Source organism: Triturus cristatus, chromosome 4_1 (assembly GCF_964204655.1).
Source record: "Triturus cristatus chromosome 4_1, aTriCri1.1, whole genome shotgun sequence".
NCBI classification, from domain to species: Eukaryota; Metazoa; Chordata; class Amphibia; order Caudata; family Salamandridae; genus Triturus; species Triturus cristatus.
Window position 1 is genome coordinate 323,034,087 of NC_140585.1, and position 23,032 is coordinate 323,057,118.

Consider the following 23,032-nt stretch of genomic DNA (forward strand, 5'->3'; position numbering starts at 1 on the left):
TTTATTTTTCAGTTTGCCTGTTACTGTGACAGTAATTCTTCCATCCTCAATTTTGTCCACTGCTTCCAATTTCCTGATCTCTTCCTTTTCCAATTTCAAAAGCTCCTCATTAAATATTGAGCATTCACGTAGAGTTGGCATTAAGCAGATGACACTTTTGTTTTCTGCAATATTCTTGTATATTTTCTCTGCAACTATTTCTTCCTTTGGAAATAAGTTATGTAACAGCCGACTCTGTAATGCTTTTTTCCCAACTTCTGTGAGTAGTCCAATCCTGATATCTTTCAGAATACTTCCATATTCTTCATCGTTTGCTTGCCTCATATTAGTTGTAAGTTCCTTGTACTCAAAGAAGGACCAAATATTTGTATTTCCAATGCTTCCCAATGACTTCTTCGTGTCTTCATGTGTCACAGTATTAAACACTGGTTGTCCTTTAACCGGAGTAAGTTGCAAAAGATCCCCAAAAACTATGACGTGTTTTCCACCAAATAACACGTCATAGTCTGTCTTCAAAATTTGCTGCATTCTTAAATGCACAAAGGCAAGCATTAAGTTTGATACCATGCTCACCTCATCAATAATGAGAACTTGCATCTTCTTCAATACTCTTGAAACTTCCAAGCATGCTTCTCCAGTTAGCTTGTTGAATTGTATTTTGTTCTCATGCTCCACTGGTAACATTAGCAAACGATGTAAGGTGATTCCTTTTATGTTATATGCTGCTAACCCAGTTGGAGCAGTAACCACACAAGACAAAGTAGAATCTGTTTTTTGCTTTAGGTAGCTTCTGATGACTTTAATTAGGAAACTTTTTCCAGTGCCAGCTTGTCCGCTTACATACATCCTGATTGGATGAAATGATGTGCATGAGCACTCTTTTTTTTCATGTAGAAATCCGTGATCAATTTTGTTTTTGATCTCTTCATAAATTTGTTGCTGCTCTTGATTCAGTTGTCTTTCCAAATTTTCTAAGTCTATAAATTCTTCTTGAGCTTGATTCATAGCCGTTTCCACTTCATTCATGGCTATTGATGCTTCATTTTCAACGATTGGTTGTCCTAGGGGATCTTGACTGTATGTTCCTGAACTTTGGCTGTCCTGAGAACTGTCTCTAGCTATTTCTGCTGCAATTGTAGTTTCCTGTTCAATTTCTTCATTTAACATTTGCAGATAAGTTGAGAATGTACTGCATTGTATGCTGTCTTTGCAAGCATTAAAAGAATCTTCATAGCTCTGGAATTCTCCCAGTAGTTCATCCTCTGAACGCCATGGTTTAAACAACTGTAAAAGAGCCAAGTAGTAAAATTCTTTCTTGTCGGTAGTGTCGCAACTCAGCTTCCGGTGATTTATCAAACTTCCTTTGGTTTGCTTCACCAAACATCCTTCTTCACCAACGACTTTATATTTTCCATTATTGATGTCTTCTGCAGCTTTCCGTGAATAAATGTAGTTCTGCAGCACTTCATAGAGACACATGTTCTCCAGATGATGACTTCTCTTGGGATAATATGTGTCCAACATGTTTGTTTTCAATATATCTGTACTTTCAGGTTCGAACTGTGCCAAATATTCAATTTCTCCAACAGATTTCAGTACCCGATTTCTCATTGCTGCAAGGCCTAAACTTGCCCAAATTATTCTTCTTGACTTCGAGTAGAGACTTGCAGAAGATAATCTATCTGAACATTCGTAGGATCCAATTTCTCGATGCGATAACATCTTCAAACTGAAACTGTACAGCTTCTTACTGACAGTCTTCTCGTGAGAAATCTCTTCCCACATTTCCTTCAATTCTGTTTTTTCTGATTTCGTAATGTAAGACGTTACATATCGAGCAACAGCAATGGAATTGTCAGCAACATACTGTATATCCATGTTAGCGTTCCACATGGATAAAATGACTGGGTTGTAGTCATTTATATTTTTTGATTCTTCTTTTCTTTTAAGGTTGTAGGTATTCTTAGGTGATTTTCTTGTGATAGTATGTCTCACAGCTGACATAAAACTGTTGACTCTTCCATTTGTAAGAACAGGTCTAGGAAATCCAAATCGACATTTAGTGTAGTATTTTTCTTTGCTCTTGTATTTCCGTCGACAGTATTTTCCACACCGATGACTTTGGAAACGTAGAACTTGCTCCTTTAACTTGTACTCTTCTGTGCTTTTAGGTATAGCACATGTTGCATATTCTTCAATGTAAGATAACACTGCTTCATCAGTATCTGTTCCAAACTTTGGGGCATCCTTGATCCACAGCAGCATATGAATATGAGGAGCACCTCTTGCCTGGTACTCTTTTCTCCAAAAGAAATCCACTACTTCTCCAAGGGGTGGATTTTTTTTATTGCAGATGAAGGACATCATAGCCTCAAATCTATGATTGAAATATCTGCAAACATTAACCGGATCCAATGAGCACAGTTCTCCTGCTGTCTTGTATTCGATGTTTTCAATGTTTGAATTGGCCTCTCGTAGAAAATCCAGTAAATCATCCCAAGCGTACTCGGCGCAGCTTAGGGTAAGGAACCATGTTGGTGTTCCTAAATTGCGTAACATGCATTTTAGTTCACCATGGCGTCGGTACCAATATTCATTTGTCCCACGCTGACAAGCCATCAGATTGATCAGTTGTGTTTCCAAATGATCATCTCGGTGCTGCACTTTCTCCATAAAATCCTTAGCAGACACATTTTGTAAATGTACTCCACTTTTTAAAATGTGATTTACTGCATAAGACAGTGCAGACAAGTCGCTTTCAAATAAAAGATGGAACAAATAAGGGATACTTTGTCGAAATCTGGGATCTTCAGCATATAGTCTTGTAGTCCGATACTCAGAAGCTGGAATCTGTTCCGGACGTTCATCGTATCGTCCTCCTTTTCCTTTAGGAAACAGCTGGGGAAAACATCGAGCTTCCAAGCTCTCCTCCCATACACTCACGGGATTTCCTTTTGCTTTCTTCATCTGAAAGAGATCAATATTGTCTCCCATAACTTCTTTCGAATGGAGAGGATGTATGCTAAAATGTTCATAAATTTCTTCTTCCTTTGACTTGTCCACTTTTTCAATTTGTCCACTTGGTGTTTCTGTATCTCCTTGTAAATCTTCTTCTTCTTCTTCTTCTACTATATAAATTGATTCATACCATTTGTTATTTTTTTTCAAATACAAATTTGCTCTTTGTACTTTCCGCACATCTACCAGCTCCTGCCAAATCTTCTTATTCTTTGTAGGTACACCATTAACCAGAATAATTAATGGTTCAGTTTCCAAAGTATCCGCATCAATAGTTTCCATATTTTTTTTCAAATCCAAGGGCAAATACACCACTCTACCTTTTAAACCTCTCAGTAAATCTGAAGGAGGTAATTTACCAGTTTTGGGCTCCATACGTACTATGGTCTGGAACGGATGAACACATTGAATGAGTATAGACTCATATGTATTTAATTCAGAAAGTTCAGCAGGAATAGCATCCAATTCTAAATTATTATGTACAGCTCTGGTCGGCATTCTATTTTCCTCTAACTTGTTGTAGCAGTATTTACAAATACGCTGATCTTCACCCAATTCAAAACAATTTTCAAGAAATATATATGTTGCAAAATCCATCCACTTATAATTATCTTCATTTTCACTCTTTCTGTAGAGATCAACATTCCTAGTTTGTTTTCTATAATGAGTTCTGCGGCAACAAATACAAGTAACATTTGGTCTTTCATTAGAGACTATTGCAAATTTTGTTATGTGATCATTAAATGTCTTACTTACACAAGGTTCTACATTCTCTTCCACTTCTGCCTCATTTACTGTGTCCTTCTCTGCACTGTTTTGTTCAGGACCAAAGTAACAAAACTGAATTTCATCAACAACCTTCTCTACATCTGATACCGTTCCTCGGAACAGAGCCCTATTCAATTCATTTAACTTTATTGCTGGACTTTTGGCAAAATACAACCGTCTCACAAACTTTCTCATTTCAGTATGATGAACAGCCAGCATCCTAAAATGATGGAAAACACTATTGCACACTTTTCTAGATAGACAAGCAAGAGAATGACCCTGCAAACCAGTATTCTCTCTCACTCTGCATGGATCCAGACTTTGAAGCACCTTAATCTTTTGTTTTACACTTTTTTTACTATATTCTCTTAGAAACTCTCGAAATCTGTCAATAGATTCCTGACGCACAGTGCAAATACTACTACAATTCCAAGTGTACACTGGGGCTTTAGGACGTCTCCCCATTGCCTCATCTGCCATCACTTGTACCTCATCTCTTGGAACCATTATCTCCTTCTCCATTATGCAACCATTTTTTACTTCGTATGAACGACCTCTGGTGTCAACTGCATGCAGCAAACTATTACTTTGAAAATAGCTCTCTTCATTAAAAAAAGGTTCACTACTTGAGCTATGCATCCACTTTCCTAAAAACACTTTACAAAAATTTGTTCTGTTCACTACTCTTTTGCTTTTGCTTTGTGATTTCAGTACATTAACCATTTTATCTAATGTACGCATCCTATTCAAAATTAATATGAATAGTTTCCTTTTTAATTCTAATGCTTTTGCTGCAATGGCTTCAATTTCTTTTTTTCTCTTGTAATATTTAGCCTTTTGCTTATATTTCTTTATATCCTTTATCAAATTGGACATAACTCTTCTCTGAAACATTTTTCTACGTATCTCTTTAAATGCTGTTTTTCTGTTTATGTTAAACTTTTCAATTGCAGAAGGTATATTTGCATTAACTAAATCCTCAATTTTTTGCTGTTCTGTAGGTTTTTTTACATTTTTCCGACAACAGACATTTTGTACATTTTTCTTTGTTTTGAATAATTTGTTTATAAATTGTTTTTTTTGCTTACCAGAAGATTTTTTCTTTTTCCCTACATCAGCATCTTCTACTAACTTTGGTCCTCCAGTTGTCTTCAAATATAGTTTTTTTTTTAGCGTTTTTTGAACTCGAGATTTTGTAGGCATCTTAAATTTTGTTCACTGTTCTTCAGCAATACCTGCAAAAAAACTAAAAAAAAAATCCTTTATTGTATTTAAATATATTACTACATTTCTTTTCACAATAGTCACAAAACGAAATTTCTTTGCCAATTTGAATGCACACAAACTCCTCATTTTTTTTGGGCAAGTGAAAATCTGTATAACAAACTGTCACATTATGAAACCAAGCTGTTTTTTTTTCAGACCACCACCGTGTGTATTCTCTGTGACTGCCTACACTCCAGCAGGGGCAACCAGCCTTAGTGATGCTGAATGTATTTGCATTACAGACTTAAACCTGAAAACCCCACTCGCTTCTAATTACTGTGCATGACTATACATGGCAAGCACATGGGTGTGTGCTAAACCTCTGCTTCTTCCCCCAAAAATTCGCTCCTCTTTTCCATCTACTGCAACTGTGAAATCACCAGAGCAAGACGCAATACATTTCTGCCTATAATTCTTCTATGCACACAGAGTCATGTTTTCACATTAGTGCCAAAACGAAATTTCTTTGCCAATTTGAAAGCACACTTACTGCTCTTTTTTTTTCGGGCCAAGTGAAAATCTCTTTTTACACTTTGAAATTACTTTTACAGACTGACACATTCTGAAACCTTTTTTTTTAAATTTATTTAAATGCACATGTCCAAGCTGTTTTTTTTTCAGACCACCACCGTGTGTATTCTCTGTGACTGCCTACACTCCAGCAGGGGCAACCAGCCTTAGTGATGCTGAATGTATTTGCATTACAGACTTAAACCTGAAAACCCCACTCGCTTCTAATTACTGTGCATGACTATACATGGCAAGCACATGGGTGTGTGCTAAACCTCTGCTTCTTCCCCCAAAAATTCGCTCCTCTTTTCCATCTACTGCAACTGTGAAATCACCAGAGCAAGACGCAATACATTTCTGCCTATAATTCTTCTATGCACACAGAGTCATGTTTTCACATTAGTGCCAAAACGAAATTTCTTTGCCAATTTGAAAGCACACTTACTGCTCTTTTTTTTTCGGGGGCAAGTGTATATCTCTTTTTTCAATTTGAAATCACTTTTACAGACTGACACATTCTGAAACCTTTTTTTTAAATTTATTTAAATGCACATGTCCAAGCAGTTTTTTTTTCAGACCACCACCGTGTGTATTCTCTGTGACTGCCTACACTCCAGCAGGGGCAAACAGCCTTAGTGATGCTGAATGTATTTGCATTACAGACTTAAACCTGAAAACCCCACTCGCTTCTAATTACTGTGCATGACTATACATGGCAAGCACATGGGTGTGTGCTAAACCTCTGCTTCTTCCCCCAAAAATTCGCTCCTCTTTTCCATCTACTGCAACTGTGAAATCACCAGAGCAAGACGCAATACATTTCTGCCTATAATTCTTCTATGCACACAGAGTCATGTTTTCACATTAGTGCCAAAACGAAATTTCTTTGCCAATTTGAAAGCACACTTACTGCTCTTTTTTTTTTCGGGCCAAGTGAAAATCTCTTTTTACACTTTGAAATCACTTTTACAGACTGACACATTCTGAAACCTTTTTTTTTAAATTTATTTAAATGCACATGTCCAAGCTGTTTTTTTTTCAGACCACCACCGTGTGTATTCTCTGTGACTGCCTACACTCCAGCAGGGGCAACCAGCCTTAGTGATGCTGAATGTATTTGCATTACAGACTTAAACCTGAAAGCCCCACTCGCTTCTAATTACTGTGCATGACTATACATGGCAAGCACATGGGTGTGTGCTAAACCTCTGCTTCTTCCCCCAAAAATTCGCTCCTCTTTTCCATCTACTGCAACTGTGAAATCACCAGAGCAAGACGCAATATATTTCTGCCTATAATTCTTCTATGCACACAGAGTCATGTTTTCACATTAGTGCCAAAACGAAATTTCTTTGCCAATTTGAAAGCACACTTACTGCTCTTTTTTTTTCGGGCCAAGTGAAAATCTCTTTTTACACTTTGAAATCACTTTTACAGACTGACACATTCTGAAACCTTTTTTTTTAAATTTATTTAAATGCACATGTCCAAGCTGTTTTTTTTTCAGACCACCACCGTGTGTATTCTCTGTGACTGCCTACACTCCAGCAGGGGCAACCAGCCTTAGTGATGCTGAATGTATTTGCATTACAGACTTAAACCTGAAAACCCCACTCGCTTCTAATTACTGTGCATGACTATACATGGCAAGCACATGGGTGTGTGCTAAACCTCTGCTTCTTCCCCCAAAAATTCGCTCCTCTTTTCCATCTACTGCAACTGTGAAATCACCAGAGCAAGACGCAATACATTTCTGCCTATAATTCTTCTATGCACACAGAGTCATGTTTTCACATTAGTGCCAAAACGAAATTTCTTTGCCAATTTGAAAGCACACTTACTGCTCTTTTTTTTTCGGGGGCAAGTGTATATCTCTTTTTTCAATTTGAAATCACTTTTACAGACTGACACATTCTGAAACCTTTTTTTTAAATTTATTTAAATGCACATGTCCAAGCAGTTTTTTTTTCAGACCACCACCGTGTGTATTCTCTGTGACTGCCTACACTCCAGCAGGGGCAAACAGCCTTAGTGATGCTGAATGTATTTGCATTACAGACTTAAACCTGAAAACCCCACTCGCTTCTAATTACTGTGCATGACTATACATGGCAAGCACATGGGTGTGTGCTAAACCTCTGCTTCTTCCCCCAAAAATTCGCACCTCTTTTCCATCTACTGCAACTGTGAAATCACCAGAGCAAGACGCAATACATTTCTGCCTATAATTCCTCTATGCACACAGAGTCATGTTTTCACATTAGTGCCAAAACGAAATTTCTTTGCCAATTTGAAAGCACACTTACTGCTCTTTTTTTTTCGGGCCAAGTGAAAATCTCTTTTTACACTTTGAAATCACTTTTACAGACTGACACATTCTGAAACCTTTTTTTTTAAATTTATTTAAATGCACATGTCCAAGCTGTTTTTTTTTCAGACCACCACCGTGTGTATTCTCTGTGACTGCCTACACTCCAGCAGGGGCAACCAGCCTTAGTGATGCTGAATGTATTTGCATTACAGACTTAAACCTGAAAACCCCACTCGCTTCTAATTACTGTGCATGACTATACATGGCAAGCACATGGGTGTGTGCTAAACCTCTGCTTCTTCCCCCAAAAATTCGCTCCTCTTTTCCATCTACTGCAACTGTGAAATCACCAGAGCAAGACGCAATACATTTCTGCCTATAATTCTTCTATGCACACAGAGTCATGTTTTCACATTAGTGCCAAAACGAAATTTCTTTGCCAATTTGAAAGCACACTTACTGCTCTTTTTTTTTCGGGCCAAGTGAAAATCTCTTTTTACACTTTGAAATCACTTTTACAGACTGACACATTCTGAAACCTTTTTTTTAAATTTATTTAAATGCACATGTCCAAGCTGTTTTTTTTTCAGACCACCACCGTGTGTATTCTCTGTGACTGCCTACACTCCAGCAGGGGCAACCAGCCTTAGTGATGCTGAATGTATTTGCATTACAGACTTAAACCTGAAAACCCCACTCGCTTCTAATTACTGTGCATGACTATACATGGCAAGCACATGGGTGTGTGCTAAACCTCTGCTTCTTCCCCCAAAAATTCGCTCCTCTTTTCCATCTACTGCAACTGTGAAATCACCAGAGCAAGACGCAATACATTTCTGCCTATAATTCTTCTATGCACACAGAGTCATGTTTTCACATTAGTGCCAAAACGAAATTTCTTTGCCAATTTGAAAGCACACTTACTGCTCTTTTTTTTTCGGGCCAAGTGAAAATCTCTTTTTACACTTTGAAATCACTTTTACAGACTGACACATTCTGAAACCTTTTTTTTAAATTTATTTAAATGCACATGTCCAAGCTGTTTTTTTTTCAGACCACCACCGTGTGTATTCTCTGTGACTGCCTACACTCCAGCAGGGGCAACCAGCCTTAGTGATGCTGAATGTATTTGCATTACAGACTTAAACCTGAAAACCCCACTCGCTTCTAATTACTGTGCATGACTATACATGGCAAGCACATGGGTGTGTGCTAAACCTCTGCTTCTTCCCCCAAAAATTCGCTCCTCTTTTCCATCTACTGCAACTGTGAAATCACCAGAGCAAGACGCAATACATTTCTGCCTATAATTCTTCTATGCACACAGAGTCATGTTTTCACATTAGTGCCAAAACGAAATTTCTTTGCCAATTTGAAAGCACACTTACTGCTCTTTTTTTTTCGGGGGCAAGTGTATATCTCTTTTTTCAATTTGAAATCACTTTTACAGACTGACACATTATGTAACTACAACAAAAACAATTCCCATTTCTATTATTCATTTCTTAAGTTACCACATACATCCCCTCTCAAACTGTAAACTCACCTTTTAATTTAGTTAGTTGTGAAAGAAATGTGGCACTCAAACAGCAGATTATCAGAGCCAGGATCTCTGTTGTGTTCACCTCTCTCCTCTCAGCAGAACCAGATAATGGCAAACTTTCCCTCTATTTTTCCACACATATACATGTAAGTTTCAAATCTCAGTGCTTCCCCCTTTTTTTCAAATGTAATGACACATTTCTATTGGTTGAAAACGAACCCTTTTCCAAAAGTACCCTTCCCCCAACTTGACTTCTGCCTAGTACCCTTCCCCCAACTTGACTTCTGCCTGCTACCATAGCAACAGCTCATGGAACACTGCTGTGTGCAGTTAGGTCAGAAGTTCGACACACAATGTTTCAATTCCACAGAGCAAGAGTGCTTGACTTTTCAAACCTAACAGCAAATCCATAGTACTGTTCTTTGGTTACACATTTTTTTGTACCAATACAAAACATGCTTCTATTAATTTTCACATACAGCCTAGTTTTTATTCTAGAATGGTATGAAACAGCCAATCAGTTCTTTTTGTTTTGAAAAAAATATGTATGCCTCCATTTCCAAACTGTCTTTCTTTTCATATTGCCATTCTACTGAAAGACACCTCCTGAGTGCATCCAGTTCTCCTTTGAAGATGTTCACAGTGTGGATTGTAGGGCACAGCTATGTCTTCTGGAGTGAAAAGTTTGCAGAGAAAACAGATATGGTGAGAGACCTTGCTTTGCCAAATGTAGACATTAAATGGATTGGTCAGAGAGGGTTAAAGTGGCACCAATTGATGCCATTGGTGAAATCCTTCATGCAAAACCAACACCCTGACCTCATAATAGTGCACTGTGGTGGAAATGACCTAGGCACTTTGACTGGGGTAGGTCTGGAAATGCTTATGAAGGACACCTTTGCACAACTGTTTTCACTTTTCCCTAAAACTGCCTTTGTGTTTTCCAACATATGCCAAAGGCAAAAATGGAACTGGTCCAATCATTTCTGTCCGCAGATTGACAAAGCAAGAAAGCACGTCAACAAATCTGTTTCTGCTTTCCTCCGTGACTATGGTATGGGTGCCATTTACCACAACAACTTGCGTTACAACATGCAAGACATTTATAGAGGAGATGGTGTGCACTTCAATGATGAAGGGAACAGAGTCTTCCTCTTGAACCTTAGACTCTGCATCGGTACTTACTTGTAGGTACCACTAAAAAAATGACTCCATAAACACAACAGCTCTTTTTAGAGCTCCCTAATTTCTAAACTCTTAAATCTGATTTTCATTTATTTATTTTTTTTTTTTTTTTACCGTACGCTTACCGTAAGCGTACCCCGTGATTTTTTTTAAAATCAATTAATGTTTTTTTTGTACTTTTCTGTCCTTCTTTGACCCCCTTACAAATGTTAGGGGGTCTGTAACTCTCCTCATTGCCCCCTTTTCTTCTTTTCACTCTTTTTTTTTTCAGAGTGAAACAGAAAATGGCGGCCGCCGCTTCCTGGTTTCGGCCGATTCGAATGTTTACTAAGATCTAAGAGCCAATCAGAATCGCGCTCGCGCACGCCACCGTACGCTTACCGTAAGCGTACGGTAAGCGTACCGTAAGCGGGCTCAGATATATATATTGATTTAAAGGCTATTTTCTCAGAATCTACTGAACAGATTTAAACCAAACCTACAAAAGGCACTTCCTTGACCTAGGGACTACCTCTCTGCCAAATTTTGAGTAATTCTGTTCAGCCGTTCGGGCTGTAGCTCGTTCTAAAGGTCCTATGGAAAAATGCATGGGAAAAACGCGTTTTGGGACCCCCCTTTTATCTCAGCCCCCGCTTGACGGATCCCCCCGAGACTTTCAGGGTAGGAGCGGAGCGTAGCGCCCCACCTATTTTGAGAAATTCGCGAGGATTCGTCGACCGGCGCCAAAGTTATTCAAAATAGAATGTTGAGGTTTTCCTATGGAAACGTGGTCCTAACTATAACTACCTACTGGCGACCGCCAGTAGGTAATATATATATATATATATATATATATCACCAAAACCTCCTCCTTGCGAAAAGAGCAGAGGCCACGCAGGGGAATCTTGGAAGCACTTAAATAAAAACTGCGGCAAATGCATTTCGGCCCTATCGGCCTTCTTCAGTGCCAAAATAATGAGGAGGCTGCCAACCACTGCATTATATTAGTCCTGCCATGTCTCCATTGGTGGAAACCCGCTCCTCCTCCATCAGATGATAGCTCACCCAAACGCAGTTCACGGGATACTGGTGAACTACATGTCCCAGGATGCACTTTTGCCGAGGTAGGTGATGCGTGGGGTCAGTGTAACCAAGTGGTCAGCGGCAAGCAGCATCGCGGTGTCAGTGAGAGCCAATATCCTTTAAAGTTCAAATTCAAGCGCCTCCTCGGGTCCCCAAGACCGCTGCAGCCCCCAAGTTGAGGATTCGTATAGGCGGGGGCAGAAATGGCAATCCATTCCGCCCAGCACGAAGTCAATGACCCCAATACACTGCCTCTTCTTTTCCCAGACCTGGAGGCAGGCTGAGACCAAACCAATACCTTGGAAAATCACACGAAACCGCCGTAGCAGAAAACAGTAATGTCTCAGCCAACTTGCACAGCGGGGGCCTCTGAATCGCGTCACTGGCTGACGCGTATCAAATCACCAAAACCTCTTCCTTGCAAAAAGAGCAGAGGCCACGCAGGGGAATCTTGGAAGCACTTTAATAAAAACTGCAGCAAATGCATTTCGGCCCTATCGGCCTTCTTCAGTGCCAAAATAATGAGGAGGCTGCCACCCACCGCATTATATTAGTCCTGACATGTCTCCATTGGTGGAAAACCGCTCCTCCCCATCAGATGATAGCTCACCCAAACGCAGTTCACGGGATACTGGTGAACTACATGTCCCAGGATGCACTTTTGCCGAGGTAGGTGATGCGTGGGGTCAGTGTAACCAAGTGGTCAGCGGCAAGCAGGATCGCGGTGTCAGTGAGAGCCAATATCCTTTAAAGTTCAAATTCAAGCGCCTCCTCGGGTCCCCAAGACCGCTGCAGCACCCAAGTTGAGGATTCGTATAGGCGGGGGCAGAAATGGCAATCCATTCCGCCCGGCACGAAGTCAATGACCCCAATACACTGCCTCTTCTTTTCCCAGACCTGGAGGCAGGCTGAGACCAAACCAATACCTTGGAAAATCACACAAAACCGCCGTAGCAGAAACCAGTAATGTCTCAGCCAACTTGCACAGCGGGGGCCTCTGAATCGTGTCACTGGCTGATGCGTATCAAATCACCAAAACCTCCTCCTTGCGAAAAGAGCAGAGGCCACGCAGGGGAATCTTGGAAGCACTTTAATAAAAACTGCGGCAAATGCATTTCGGCCCTGTCGGCCTTCTTCAGTGCCAAAATAATGAGGAGGCTGCCACCCACCGCATTATATTAGTCCTGCCATGTCTCCATTGGTGGAAACCCGCTCCTCCCCCATCAGATGATAGCTCACCCAAACGCAGTTCACGGGATACTGGTGAACTACATGTCCCAGGATGCACTTTTGCCGAGGTAGGTGATGCGTGGTGTCAGTGTAACCAAGTGTTCAGCGGCAAGCAGGATCGCGGTGTCAGTGAGAGCCAATATCCTATAAAGTTCAAATTCAAGCGCCTCCTCGGGTCCCCAAGACCGCTGCAGTCCCCTAGTTGAGGACTCGTATAGGCGGGGGCAGAAATGGCAATCCATTCCGCCCGGCACGAAGTCAATGACCCCAATACACCGCCTCTTCTTCTCCCAGACCTAGAGGTGGGCTGAGACCAAACCAATACCTTGGAAAATCACACGAAACCCCCGTAGCAGAAACCAGTAATGTCTCAGCCAACTTGCACAGGGGGGGCCTCTGAATCGCGTCACTGGCTGACGCGTATCAAATCACCAAAACCTCCTCCTTGCGAAAAGAGCAGAGGCCAGGCAGGGGAATCTTGGAAGCACTTTAATAAAAACTGCGGCAAATGCATTTCGGCCCTATCGGCCTTCTTCCGTGCCAAAATAATGAGGAGGCTGCCACCCACCGCATTATATTAGTCCTGCCATGTCTCCATTGGTGGAAACCCGCTCCTCCCCCATCAGATGATAGCTCACCCAAACGTGTACTCCGTCACCAGCTTCCACGTTGCTCGAGAACAGACGAAACAGACCCAGATGTCAGTGCAAGTATTTCTGTTTATTTATCACCCAGCACTGCCGCCATTACGCGTTTCGGCCTTCCAGAGGCCTTGATCACATATATATATTCACTGAAAAAAACACAGGTTTTAGGGATGTTATAGGTAGTTGGACATTTCACTTGTACAAAAACAGAGAAATTCAGCCATTATAGTTAGTTGAGCTAGTTAGATAAGCTAACTATAACTCCCGCCCCCGCAATGCACTGATGATGACGTCACATATTACATCATTCATGACATTGTCAGTGACATCACTGATGACATCGCAAATGACATCACTGATGACATCAGCCACATGATAATCTGATGCACCTCCTCACACCCTAAGTTGGTGGATTAAGTCCTCTTGAATACTGAGGGTCCCTGGGGGCCAACAGGCCCACCAGGTACCTCCAGTAAGCCCCACACAGCTGGATTGCTGAGAGTGGTATAAGGCCACGTCCCCTTTTTACACCTCTCTGCAAACGCAACTTGTGGTCTGTTCGTATAAACCTAGCCCTGGGCTATTTTTATTCCCTTGTGGCAATCATCAGAACAGTTTTTGAGAACCTAGAGTGCTGAATGCAGTCAAGTACCTTCTTTCAGATGCATATTTTGGCAGATAAATCCATTAAATATGTCCAATGTGTTTATGTATTTTTTATGTGCTATAATCTACATTAGTACAGTGGTATGTGTGGTATATACCCCAAATGTGCATTTAGCAGTGTTCAAGTGTCTGTAATATAAGAGTAAATTATATGAATTACTGGAAATACAGGATTATTCATTGGGGAGGTGCAACTTTCTATTATACTGTGGGCTTGGACAAAAGCTCTGATAAATTGTTCATAACAGAGATTTGGCTGTCAACATTGTTGAAACCTCCTTCCCAGTTTCGAAAGTTTTAGAAGAAGAAGTGCTTGGATTCTGTCTTTCCCTAAATGCCCAAAAGCCGGTTGTGGGCTTGCTGATTTATAGACCACCCCGGCCAGCTAGGATATTTTTTAATCCTCTCAATGAAGCTATCTCTCAGGTTATTTTGTGATTTTCCCACTGCGTCATACTGGGACTGTTCACCCGATAAAGAGACACACATCTAAATTAACGTTATGTCCTTGTTGGGACTCTCTCAATGGGTTGCCAAGCCACTCATTCGGTGGGCTATACTATCGGTTTGTTTTTTTCTAATTTCAGTTTAGTGACCTTACTCCTCTGGCTTCGACTGATTACTATTGGATCCATTTCAATTGGCTTATCTAGCCTCAGGGCAGTCCAGGGACTCATGCTGCCTCGCACTTGACCAGATTTTTCTTTAGAGCAGCTTGCTGCTTGTTCTGGAAAACAACAAACTGATCCTTTCAGGCTCCATTGATTCTGACACACAGAAGGTTGACAACTGGCTGTGCACTACAATGGAGAACTTAGCTCCTGCCCCAGGTCATGCACCTAGAAGAAGTAGGATTTCGACCCCTTTCTCTTGCAATGAGCTCAGGCAGGAGAGAAAACTAGGTAAATGGGCTAAAAGAGAATGGCAAAAGAAATATAATGCAGAGCCGAAAGCACTGTATGAATTGGCTCTTTAAAGTTCTGTGATGCTGATAAACCATTCCAAGAGAGAGTGCTATGAAGGTTGGATCAAAATGGCAAGTAAAAAATCAAAAGCAATTTTTAAGAGTGTATAAGATTTTTCAGATCCCTGCCCCAATTCCCTCTTAGCTTTGGGAGTAGAAGTTAGTAATTCCAATATGAGCGCCCTCCTAATAAGTCCCTGGCTAAAGCTACTGTTTACTCCAGCAGGAAGCAGGCTAAAATTCTTTTTTAAAAAGCCAAGTGCAGACATGGACATTCCAGACAACTACAGGCCCATTTGCCTTTTGCCTACACCATCTCGGAATTACAATAGTTAAAACATGCATCGATGACTTAAATTATTTATTAAAAGAATGCAATGGACTCTTCTTATTACGTGGATGCTCACAGCTGGAGGGTGCTGCTCCATTGCCAGATGCTGTATGTTGTGGTGGGCAGAATGCCAACGGAAAAGACAAACTGATGAAGTGGGCTAACTGTACATATGAGTGTATTTTATATTTATGAACTTTACTCAAGACTAGCCTAGCACCTTAAGATATCTGTAAACCAGACGGAAAATCAAGTAAGAACCCAATAGATGCTGTAAGGTGATTCTGATCACAGTCACCACCATTTTTTGTCAATTGCTCCTGCAGCCCCACAAAAACAGTAAAGTTTGTTCCTCTCACTGAAAACTAAAGCAAACATTAGCTGTGCATGCAAAGTTGGTCTCCTCAACAAACCAATAGAATATGGTTGATGAAACACGCTTGGTGCTCGTTCAGATAAAGTTAAATTATGCAGCTGAGCCATATTTTACTAAAGACGTTCTTTGGAGTTGTACTCATGTGGTTTTCACTAACGGTATTTCATATCTGACCTGCAGATAACTGTGTGGAGTTCCAGAGAAACAGTTCTTCCTTCAATATAACTGCAAACAGCACATCGCCAGTCATTGAATTTTGGGAGTAAGTGAGCTTTCGTATGCCTGTGATTTATGGGTCTGTTTGCAATTACTCAGTGTTTGACCTACTGTGGCTATTAAATACTATAAGAAATCGAGTATTTGATTGAGGGGGTGAAAATCCTACTCAAGCAACAACCACCATCCTTGTCAGGCCGAAATACAAATGTCACTTAATTATCCTGTGCTGAATTCCCTGGCAGCTTGACACAAAAGCAGTCAGGCTCAACTTAATGACAATGTGTAAAGTATTTATGCAGCAGAAATGATATCAGAACGACAAAAATCCAATAAGTAGAATCAGAATTATGCAATTTTAAACTATTAGGTAAGTGTAGTGCCAAAAAGCACTATTTGGTGCTTGGTCATCTGGTTGTGATAAACCAGGGAAAATTCCCAAGTTCAGGCCGACCATGATGGAGTGAGGCCGGATACAGGGACCAGGTTAGTCCCACTAAATAAGCTACCTTCTCAAAATCCGACTCAAAGAGTCTAGTTTGCGGTGGAGGCGCTTAAGACGAGCAGGGAAGGCATCATAAATGGTCATCGCTGTAGGGCAAAATGCAGGCCTGGCATTGGTGGATGGTCGTAGTTGTAGTGCGAAGATCCAGTCTGGTTTTGCTGGAGCTTTGCGTTGGCTGTCACCACGGGCTGCCGTTGCTGTAGCACAAAGTGCAGATCTCGTTGTGCCGTTCATCGCTGACGGTCGCTGTAACATGAAGAGATGGGTTCACTGGAGCTTTGCGTTGTAGACCGTCGTGCGTGACAAAGCTTTGGCGTGAATGAGCCCGTTTGCGGTTGAGAAGAGGCCTAAACTTTAGGATTTCAATTTTTTTTGCAGAAGAGTGCACTCTGAAGCCAGCCAAGGGTCCTGGACTTTGGGAGGCACCTCTTAGGGATCAGGGACTCACTCTAGCAGAGGTCAACTGGACTCAGGCAGGTCCAGTTGTAGGCCCAGTTGTGGTAGACCTCTGGAGCTTGTTGACCTCTGGAGCTCCAGCCAGCACCCATCCTGGCTGCCTGCAGGAGGCAGACATTTTTTCTTTTACCGTGGGTACCCTGGTGGCACCCGGGACACAAACAACTTTTTAAATGTTGAGGGTGTGGCCCTGCGATGGGATCCTGCCATTTCTCTTTTTACCATGCATGCCCCAGTGCCATTCAGGGCACCCACATCATTTTTAAATGTTGAAGGCTGCGGCAATAACCCAAAATGGCTTGGGGAGGGGGCCACCTTCCCAATAAAATTAAAGTGGCGTGGTTCACCAGACCTTTAAAATCACTCAGGAAGGGGGACTGCATACCCCCTTCCCCAAAAATAAAGCTTGCGTCACCCCACGGGCCAGGGCCAAGCCCTGGGGGCTTACGTTTCAGAAGTGCAGGGTTTTATATAAAACGGATAGGGCTGTGTAGCCCCCTCCCTGCCCCTTAATTGGCCTGGGGAACACATCCCCAGTGCCAAATACATTACACATACAAAAAATAGGAGGGACTTTGCACAGACCCCCTCCCTGAGCCTTCAGAGGCCCCAGGGACTCCTTTCCCCAGTTGCCGTTTTTTGTTTAAAAGGACAGTGAGGCTGTATGGCCCCACTCCACAACCCCTTCTCATGCCCTGGGGACCCCATCCCCAGCAGCCAAAGCCAATTACAAAGGGTAGAGAGCATGGGCCTCTCCCTTTTCAAGCCTCTCTGGGCCCGGCAGGGTAATCCATCCCCCAGGGACAAAATGTAATAAAAAAGTGTATGGGGTGCACCTCCCTCACCAAAGCCTATTAGGCCCTGGAGATCCCATCCCCTGGGGCCGAGTAATTAATAAAAGGAGGGGGATGCATGCCCCGGTGATTTAATAGGCTTGGGGAGGGGGCCACCTTCCCAATAAAATTAAAGTGGTGTGGTTCACCAGACCTTTAAAATCACTCAGGAAGGGGGACTGCATACCCCCTTCCCCAAAAATAAAGCTTGCGTCACCCCACGGGCCATGGCCAAGCCCTGAGGGCTTACGTTTCAGAAGTGCAGGGTTTTATATAAAACGGATAGGGGTGTGTAGCCCCCTCCCTGCCCCTTAATTGGCCTGGGGAACACATCCCCAGTGCCAAATACATTACACATACAAAAAATAGGAGGGACTTTGCACAGACCCCCTCCCTGAGCCTTCAGAGACCCCAGGGACTCCTTTCCCCAGTTGCCGTTTTTTGTTTAAAAGGACAGTGAGGCTGTATGGCCCCACTCCACAACCCCTTCTCATGCCCTGGGGACCCCATCCCCAGCAGCCAAAGCCAATTACAAAGGGTAGAGAGCATGGGCCTCTCCCTTTTCAAGCCTCTCTGGGCCCGGCAGGGTAATCCATCCCCCAGGGACAAAATGTAATAAAAAAGTGTATGGGGGTGCACCTCCCTCACCAAAGCCTATTAGGCCCTGGGGATCCCATCCCCTGGGGCCGAGTAATTAATAAAAGGAGGGGGATGCATGCCCCGGTGATTTAATAGAACCTGGGGACCCCATCCCTGAGCCTTATTAGGCCAGGGAACTCCATCCCTCGAGGCTGTATTTATTTTAAAGGTGGGTCTGCGTGTCCCCTCTCTTTGATCATATTAGGTCCCCATAGACCCTATACTTTGGGCCCTTCACAGTGAAAATTAGGTGCCCCATTGCCCACCCAAGGCACCTGCCAAGCATATGTTGGGACCTTACCTTTGGCACATCCATGGCACCCTCGGCCACAGCCAGATTCCTGCAAGCTGTGGGACTCAGCATTGCTCCCCCCTGGCGGGAGCAGCTATTTATGCTGCTCATTCCAGGCAGGAGCAATCTGTTGATCTGTTTCCATGCTTACATCACTGGGGCAGGGAAAAAGATCTCTAGTCTGATCCCATCCAGCGGGATCAGACGTTGTGTGTGCCAGTGTGTGCAGGAGAATACTGTGTCCCGGGTGTGGGCTCTCTACGACAAAGCAATTGAGTTGTCCCCTGGGGATAGTGTCCCTGGGGCAATTAAAGACTCAAGCCAGCACAGCCCCTGCCTTCTTAAAATATACTTTGGGCCCTGGGAGATGGGGTCTCTGGGGCTGAATACTGCTTGGGGAGGGGTTCTGCATGCCCCCTCCCCAAAAACCTTAATTGGGCCCTGGCGATGGGGTCACCGGGGCTAAAAATGGTGTAAGGAGGAGAGCCATTCAACCCCCTCCCCATAACTAGTTTGGGCAACAGGAGAGGTGCTCCCTGGGAACATAAACATCTTGGAGAGGGGGTTGCATGCCACTCTCCCCTTTCATACACATGGCCCCAGGGATGGGATGCCCAGAGCCATAAATGGGCTGGTGAGGGGGGCCCTGCAGATGCATCTTCCCCTTATATAAATTATAAAATGGCACCCACCATTTTTTTTTGCCTGGGCCCCCCCCCCATAGAGCCAGAGACCACCTTATATTATAATTATAAAATCCAGGCGAGGGGACTAAACATATTGGTTTCTCTGCCCACAGCAGCATGGGCAAAGAAACCTGTGTTTGCTTTCACTTGGCAGAAGCATTTTTAAATTTCCTACCAAGCTGGAGCAAACAACAAGTCCACTCCCAGTGGGTGGGAGCTGTGAAATTTCTCCCACTCACTGGGAGCAGGCTTTAGATATGTTTCCCTGCCCGCACTTATGCGGGCAGGAAAACAGATCAAAATATCAATCCTGCCTGCATCGAGCAGCACAGTAGCTTCTTCCTGTGGGCGGGACCAATGGCAGCTCCTGCTACACTCTGGGGAGCTGCTGGAGGATGGGGCCATTTGGGCTTCCCTGCAACCATCATTGAGAGTATGTTAGGTTCACTGGATAGGCACTAGGGCACCCACATCTCACAAATTAAGTCCCTGGGGATGGGGTTCCCAGTGCCTAAATGGGCTAGGGGAAGGTGGCCGCGTGGCCCCCCCACCATTTTATTTAAATAATGGGGAATGGGGTCTTCAGAGCCTAACAAGGCTGGGGGAAGGGAAGCTGTGCAGCCCCCTCCCCTTTATTTAAATAAGTGACCCCATAGGAATGGGGGTTCCCAGGGTCGATAAGAGCTCAGGGAGGAGGGTCATGCAGCCCCCTCTCCCTTATTTTTAGAAATGGCCCTAGGTGATGGGGTCCCCGTGGCCGAACAAGGCCCTAGTGACCCCCTTTCCCTTTAATTAACAACAAACAGCCGTGGGGAATAGGGTCCTCAGGGCCTTATCAGGCTCAGGGAGGGGATACCAAAGAGCCCATGGCAAGGTGGCCGCACTGAAGTGCAGCCCCGCTGGCCGTGAGCTCAAAATCTATACAGACTCCTGTCATCTGGCACTTTGGAATCTAGAAAAGTGAAGACAACGGCTGGTGAATGGTGCTAAAAGCAATAGACGGTGAGAGTTTCTGGATGTGGAGGATAGAATACCAAAATGCCCCTGGCATCGGGCGCTGAGACCGCAGACCGTGAGAAACAAGATAGCAGTGACCGTGGTGTCTGAATTAGCCGCTGCAGGAAGAGAGAACATACAACCTCCCTCTAATGACCTCACTCTAACGGCTGGAGTGCTGACCATTGGGACAGACCCTTGAAACAGACAGCTGCGGCTGCGCTCTTTTGGACACTGGGTGATACGGAACCCCGAGTGAAGGTAGAAGAGGGAGCCTGTGCAGACCCAGGGTGAGCAATCATGAGCAGGTCAGTGATGCACACTGCTGTGAAAGAGATGCTAGGGGTGCTGTAGCAGCAGGTCTACAGAGTAGCCATGCTGGGACTGCGTGACCCAGTGGCGACGTGGCTGTGATGCTCAGCAGGAGATAGCTGGTGGGTTAACATGGGCTGCAGAGGATGCATGGTAAGATCTCTGCATGTAGAACGGCCCTGGAGGGCTCCTAGCCCAGGGCCAGGAGTGGTGGTGCTGAAACCAACAGCTGACCACTTCCTGATTGGCTGCACCACTGAGGGCTCCTCTGGCCATGCGGAATACAGCCGCGAGGGAGAGAATGTTGGAGAGTCGGACCAGCACTTGGATTTATTCACAGTGTGAGGCTGCAGTAAAACTCGTACACACTGAGAGCAGAAGGAGTGGGGAGTGGGATCAAGAAAATGAGCCAGGGCTTCTCCTGATCAGCAAAGACAAGGCTATGCTGGACCTTAATATATAAAGTGGAAGCGCTCAAGGAAGAGGCGTAAGCACACAAGCTGAATGCAGGAAATTGACAATTGCACACGTGGCATAGCAGGAGAAAAAAACACGCCGGAAAAAAAAACAAAAAAGGAAGGCAGGAGGGGAAAAACCCATAAAAAGAGACTACTGTGATGAAATAAAAAGCAAGACATCAGGAACACGAGCTGGGCCTAAGTGTGAATGTAGAACTTGGTGTGAGGGCTGGCTGAGAACGGCAAGATCCGCCAGCTTTAAGTTTGAAGACACCCGGGGTAAAGGAGCGGTAGGCTTTGATTGTGTAAGCAGTGAGATAGTCGATATAATAGATGGCTTCAATGGGAAAAGCAGACAAGTCCCAGCCCAAACTAACATTAGAATCCAAGAACGGCCCTTGGGGAGCAGATGAAACACAAGCTGAACCAGACATGGAGAACCAAAGTAGTTCTCTAGAAAGCACCCTACTTACGATGCAGCTGAGTTTGCTGACTATGGATGGCAACATTGATCGCCTCAACTTAAGAATGAATAGTCTCACAGCAAAATTGGATCAACATGCAGCCAGGTTAACGGAGGCGTAGCAACAGATTTCAGCTTCAGACGATACAACGCAGGCCCTAAATGAGAAATACCTTAACATGGAAATAGTACTCACCCTGATCCAGGCCAAGAATGAAGATCTGAAACCTCTCTCTAGGCGAAATAACCTACGAATAATGGGAATCCCTGAAACAACAAACACCGGGAAACTAGAGCTATATATTGAACAAATGGTGTCAGATATTTTTGGATCTGATATCTTGTCGAAGATGTTGGTGGTAGAATGTGCTCATCAATCCCTAACACCACGACCTCCACCGGGGGCAATCCCATGGACAATAATTGCAAAGCTCTTAAATTATAGGGACAGGGATGCGATCCTGCGCTTGGCGAGAGAAAAATGGGACATTAATTATCAAGGTAGTACGGTGGCCTTCTTCCCAGATTTTATGGCAATGGTACAGGCAGCGCGGAAGCAATTTCCTGTGAAGAAACGTCTACAAAAGGAAGAGATTATATATGAAAGGCTTAAAATTGAACACCAAAGCGAAGATATGATTTTTTTACACCCCAGGCAGGGATTGACTATATCAAGCTTTCCTCCAACAGGCTAAAGAGGCCAGCCTGCAAATGCAGACTCATTTGATTAGTGCCCATTTGAGGAGGGTGGGGGCTCTCACCACCTCATTCTCGCTGGGTTGACAGGACTTGTGAGAGTCAAGGTGAATATAACAAGCACAGTGGACATACCTGGCAGTGGAGAGAAGCCTGTAGGGCCAACACATCCAGGGCAAATGTTGTATCTGTTCGCACTACCTCGAATGCATAGTGAAACAAGTAATGTTGCTGGACATAGCATTCATTACCCTTAGGGAAAGTGGTGGTCTCTACTAGCAAAACCTAAAAATGTGTAACGTGCCAGATCTGACACACCTCACGGCAACCCCCGGTCCTTGGGTGGACATTTGTGTTGTACCTGCCCCCTTGGGGTATCACCCACATTAGTTTACAGATGTTAAAGGCACTGAGTTGCGGTTCTTTACTGTTGCAGTTGCCATACTCAGATGTGGATAAGTTGCACAGGAAATTCTTTCACATGATTGGGATGCTGAAGTGGTGTCAAGGACGTGTTTTCTCTGAGCTTGCTCGAAGTTAGAAGGGTCCACCCCCAGACAACTCCAAGTCTGAGTATTGTTATGACACAGACTATTAGAGTGG

The 23,032-nt window shown here is 43.5% G+C and overlaps 1 protein-coding gene across 2 annotated transcripts in view; it reads left to right on the plus strand.

The window, feature by feature from the left end:
- LOC146854875 (sodium- and chloride-dependent GABA transporter 2-like) overlaps positions 1-23,032 on the plus strand; it is a 494,662-nt gene that overhangs the window by 264,877 nt on the left and 206,753 nt on the right. For both annotated transcript variants that reach the window (XM_085652278.1, XM_085652279.1), the window contains one exon: positions 16,058-16,139. In XM_085652278.1, coding sequence (XP_085508404.1) covers positions 16,058-16,139 — 82 coding nt within the window. The remainder of the gene's footprint in view (positions 1-16,057; positions 16,140-23,032) is intronic.